The 5,529-nt window shown below is 35.6% G+C and overlaps 1 protein-coding gene across 1 annotated transcript; it reads right to left on the bottom strand.

The window, feature by feature from the left end:
- Nucleotides 1–985: 985 nt before the first annotated feature.
- Nucleotides 986–4,029, bottom strand: LOC140810929 (root phototropism protein 2-like). The gene is made up of 5 exons (XM_073168851.1): nucleotides 3,826–4,029; nucleotides 3,642–3,711; nucleotides 2,572–2,949; nucleotides 1,688–2,413; nucleotides 986–1,530 (listed from the first exon to the last, which is right to left on the bottom strand). Exons 1-5 carry the CDS (start codon nucleotides 3,885–3,887, stop codon nucleotides 1,051–1,053), a joined length of 1,716 nt encoding a protein of 571 aa, XP_073024952.1. The 5' UTR covers nucleotides 3,888–4,029; the 3' UTR covers nucleotides 986–1,050.
- Nucleotides 4,030–5,529: the final 1,500 nt, after the last annotated feature.

Here is a 5,529-nt window from a genome sequence, read left to right as displayed (position 1 = left end):
TTAGGTTCAGTAGTGTTAACCAAAATATATGTATAATGGTAAGTCTAGGCATATACGTCGTAGACATGATACCATTAGACAACTACTCTCAACCGGAATTATCTCTATTGACTATGTAAAGTCAAAGAATAATATAGTGGATCCGCTAACCAAAGGGTTAAACAGAGAGTTAGTTGCGAAAATGTCAAAGGGAATGAGGCTTTTGCTATATTTTTTTTTCGAAATTTCAGTTATGAATGACCTTCCGTATACCCGACTCTTCATATGACCTGCGTAACTGTTGGTGCTCCAGCTGGCTTGGCCTTTCGGTTGATCAGCTGACCTTTGGCCTTTCGGATGACCAACAGTGGCTGTTCATATGGAGTCGGATTGTGCCTATATATAGAGGCAACATAGTCCTTCAAAAATTAGACCCAACACATTCTCCTATATTCTGATATTTTTCGAAACTTTGCTCTGCTTCGTTGTCTCGGCTGCTGCTGCTTCTTCCAACGGCTGCTGTTCCTCTGTCGTTACTCTGTCCTCGTGATAAAGTTCAGGTACATTTCAGTTCGCCGTAGTGGTACCTCGTGCTAGGGTACTGCTGGTTGTTCCGTTGTATCCTGGGAAACAGACGTCTAAGTTCATCCTCGAAGCACATTCCGGAAGGGACGAATCTGTTTTAAGAACACTGTATTTCATACAGCCTCGGTTTGCTTTATTTCTGTTTTGTTCACAATACTAACTCACTGGTTTAGTATACCTTCTGTATCTTCCATATATTTTGGTTAACAAGTAGTTCTTGATTTCTGATCGTTATCATATAATGTGATCAAGAATTTAAGCATGCATGGCACTCTTTTCTCAAATGAAATTTTATTCACCAAATGAAGAAAAGAGAGAAAATATATAAAGATTTTAAGAATAAAAAGAGGTGATCCACATTCCAGAAGGAAGGCCAGTTTGAAAGAACAGATAGTTTTTACATTGATGTCTCATGCACATAAGCAAACAAACACTTCAAATTATAATTTCAACACGCAAGCACAACAATCCGTAGCATTCCCAGACCTAAGAAATAGAGAACCTCCTCCTTCTAGGCTTGGTGAAATCAACTGTTCCATCTTCTATGTTCAAAGTATCCTTTGATCCATTCTTGAATGAGATCAACTTTCCAAGCGTCTTCGACACGGATGAGAAAAATGTAGGCTTCTTGGCACTCACTTTAGATGACGTCGTCCCTGTAGATGGTTTTTGCATATCCGCGATGTACATTTTCATCTTGAGCAACTCGGTTCTCAATGCTTCGTTCTCTTTGGCAAGTGATACATCTGCTTGTATTTGATTTCGCGTGGTTGCTGCATCAGGCATCTTATGATCATCTGCACCACTTCTTAACTTGAGTTGATCATAGTAGAGTGCATGTAGTACTATCTGGACGGGCAAGCGTTTGTTTTGTGATGCGTGGACTCGCGCTTCATAGGATAGTCTGAGTGGATCCATCACACTGCAAACTTTTTCGCGCTCGATTTCATCTAGATTTGGATGAGCCTAAAATCACCACTAGCAACAATCAACAAAGAGCAGATGGATAAATCCTTACCTAGGATTATGCTACTGGTTAATTACACTGAAAAAAATATAGGATAAAACCCTTGAGTTTTTCAAAATGTTGGACAAGCCAATCTAAGCATCAAATTGTACCGACCTTCAAGTAAATATCAACAGCCCGGTAAAGATCATCATCCACCTTTCTTGCTGACTTAGGCACTAAATTCGCTATCGCGTTAAATTTGGAAATGCTCAGTTCACCATACGTAGCAATCTCCCCAAGATAAGCATCAACAGTCTTGGCAACTCTCTGCATAGCTGTTGAACAAACTTCTCGAAGATCGCCAGCATTAAAAACCGCAACACTCTTCTCTTTCTCCACGAATCCTGATATGATCTTCCTCACGCTCTCAAGATCGAAAAGCCTCTCGCCATCATATGTAAATGACACGATTAAAAGATCATCCACCGTCACGTGCTCTAAGATAGCCGATATCCTCTTTTCTAGCTCGTTTTTGCAGCTATTAGCAGCTTTCAAGAAAATGGCAGTTCTCAAGAGACAGCACAAGAAATTTAAGGGGAATGCAGATTTATCCGAGGGCAAGATGGCGACTATAGATTCAAGGAGTTCTCGTTGGCGGGTTTTAGTATCAGAGTCTCCAGGATCGGATGATTTCACACCATTGCCAGAGTGGTCGCGAACAAGATCGCTGAGTGATCTCTCAGCATACGTGATTATAGCACTGGCTAAAGTAAGTCCCTTCGCTCCTCTAGACTTCATTGATGCTATGATCTTTTGAAAGAAGCTTATGTCTAGAATTGTCAGCTCCTCGGTCCACCAGTTTGGGGGCGAACGGCTAGGAAAATTTGCCTCAACGCAAGCCTATAAAACAAAAATCAGACCACATTTTAGTCAACTAGCATACCGGATCTAATAACTTTACAAACAAACTTTCCACGAGCAGATCAAGCAACCTCCTATTATTGATAATACATGTCATAAAATCACATTTGTAACACTCATAATTGTCTATAAAATACCTTGGCACTGGCGATTTCAACACATCTTTGAACAATTTTGAGGTCCTCAGCCATGGGTAGAAGATTTTGACAGGATTTTAACACCACAAGAGCACCAGACAAGCTCGTTAGCGCCACTTGGGACAAGAAATCCTCAGTCCGGCCAGCAAGATTACCGTCACAATACTTATCCGTCATTTGAAGATATTCAGCTGCACATCGCAAGGCTGCCACGTTGTGCACGGTGATCTCAAAGTTCACACCGTAGCAAAATTTCGCTGTTTTCTCGAATATTTCAGGTCCCCCCGGTATGTCAGAGAGGTTTATTCTTGTTAGATCTGCTTCTTTAGATTCGATAATCATCTTCCTTATGTGATTGCTCTTAGCTACAAGCATGAACTGCCACAGCCGAAGAACTATATTAATTTCATCATGGTCACATTTGGAAGCCAGATTTTGTTAAAAACCATTTTTTTCCAAGCATAGGCTCAGAAGTAGATTTATACACTACTCAAAACAAAATTATTGATACATTAATGGGATCACATTCGTAGAGATTCATATATATGATCTCCAAGCGAACTTGATAGAATATCATATGCATATTATAAACCCGTGACCTGATCTGCTCTAACATACTTACAATTGAAAGCCATTTTCGCTATCGAGCTCGTATGAGTTGGGATGAACAGTTGTTTCATATTTTAAAAGAACTCGATACCGTTGTTAAAACTTTCATCTTGAATGGATATCCGGCCTAGAATATCCATAGAAAGTCTTGTTCTTGAAAAGTGACTTAAAGATCTGAAACTGATAGTTTCCATTTCATTACAAAATCTGGGTTGTCTCAAGATCGTTGAATGATTCCATAAAGCTACCACTTCAGCTAACATATTGATATTGCAAATACAAATAAATCCGCCGCTTAACTTTTTATGCGATATCATACACTAAAAGAAGCAAAACTTTAACTTGTATATTAAACTATGAGATCGAAGATCTTTCACACAAACAAAGTTTCCAAGAAACAGAAGCCATTACAGATCATAAAATGACAAAAAAACTTGTAAAAAATAACGAAATTTTCGTACCTTGTGAAGAGAAAGTTTGGCTTCCCCAACCTCAACAACAACATCTGTAGGGATTTCTTGAGATAACACCCTTTATTCAGAACAGAAAAGAAAAATAAGAACAACAGCAAAAGTACCCAAAAGAACACACTACACAAAAGAATCCTAAAAGTTTCGAATAAGGAATCTTTGTATGTATGATTACCACTGCCCAGTTCTCTCCATAGCAAGCGAAACTCTATTATTGCTTTTGATGGGAGTAGCCATGTGAGGGAAATTCAAGAATTTCGGATGATGAAAAGAGCTTACTGTTTATATATAAAGAATTTAATTTTATCTTCAAGTATCGTTTTCCAATCACACACCAATTTGGCCATTTATATATAAAGCTTTTTGGCTTCTTTGGGGACAGCTTTTGATAATTGTAGCGGCCTTGCTGGTGAATATATACAGGCTTGAATCCGTAACTTTTTACGTAGTTTTCGAGTGATAAAGATTCCAATCACTGTTCTACCCTCGCTCGCCCTCTGTGATGTGTTTTTTCAATTATTTTCCGTGATTTTAATAAACTTTATTTTTGATGTTTTGTCACAATAAACTTTGTTTTCTTTTATTCCAAAAAAGTTTATTTTAAATTTTATAATCTTCCAATTATTTATTTAGATGGATTTTCAGATTTCGAGTTTTGCAAACATCTATTTCGTTGCATGCCATGTCCTCACATTATTAATTCCACGCAATTATGTAATAAAAAATTTATTTTGATTTAAATATTTTCTATAAATATAAGCATTTTTAAAGTAGAGTTTTTTTTTCTGCGTATCATCATATTAAAATTTCGATTTATATATTTGATAGCTTTATTATTTTGCAATATGGTGTGAATTTGACATATTTTCGTATAGCCATGCAGTGTAGTATCCATCCAATCAACGTACATTTGTTAAATTTACATATTTGAGTGAAGAATTTTTTAATTGAAATTTCCGTCAATCGTCCAAACAATCATCTATCAAATTTGCAGAAAAATTTCTTCTTCTCGTTGAAGAGAATCAAAATCCTTGTTCAAATAAAAAAAATCGAGCAAATAAGATAAGCCCCTATTTGAAAAACTTTTTTTGAGTAATATAAGTGTGAGACAGTCTCACGAGTCGTATTTTGTGAAATAGATATCTTATTTGGGTCATTAATGAAAATTATTAATTTTTATGCTAAGAGTATTATTTTTTATTGTGAATATCTTTAGGGTTGACCCGTCACATAAATAAAGATTCGTGCGACCGTCTCACAAGAGACCTACTTATATATTTATATCTGTTTATGAATTGATCTAATTCATATTTGAAGTCAAAAGTATTGTTTCTGACATAAAAGCAATATATTTTTATGAGTCGTATTAAATCGATAAGAAATATGTATCATAAAATTGACATGTAAAACGATTTTATATGAGTTTTTCTTTTATCTTCCAAAGTCTTTGCATAAACTTCAAGGTAAATGACGTCCTCTGTTCCGAGGTAAATCAGTCTACGCACATCAATTGTATTCTACTTGCAGTCAATAAAATAGATGACGAGGAAAATATAATATAAAACTAAATTTTTATATTTTTATTTTACAATTATATTCGATGACAAAAAATATATTTTTTATAGCTTCTAACTTATTTTTATTTAATTATTAATATAATAATGTTAAATTTATTTATTTATGTGGATTAAATTCATTAATATTAGATATATGAAAGTGAAAGAGTATGACCAACTTGATCGGGGACAAGAAAATTCATCTAAAATTTCCCTCCAAAGATTAATTATGAAAGTTTATCGACGATGTCATAAGTATCAATTCGACCCATTGAAATGTGTTTTTATTTAAATTTTTCTTCGATTCCCATGTGCATTGACGG

Source organism: Primulina eburnea, chromosome 13, assembly GCF_022965805.1.
Source record: "Primulina eburnea isolate SZY01 chromosome 13, ASM2296580v1, whole genome shotgun sequence".
Taxonomy (NCBI): Eukaryota; Viridiplantae; Streptophyta; class Magnoliopsida; order Lamiales; family Gesneriaceae; genus Primulina; species Primulina eburnea.
This window is presented reverse-complemented; position numbering and strand designations above follow the sequence as displayed.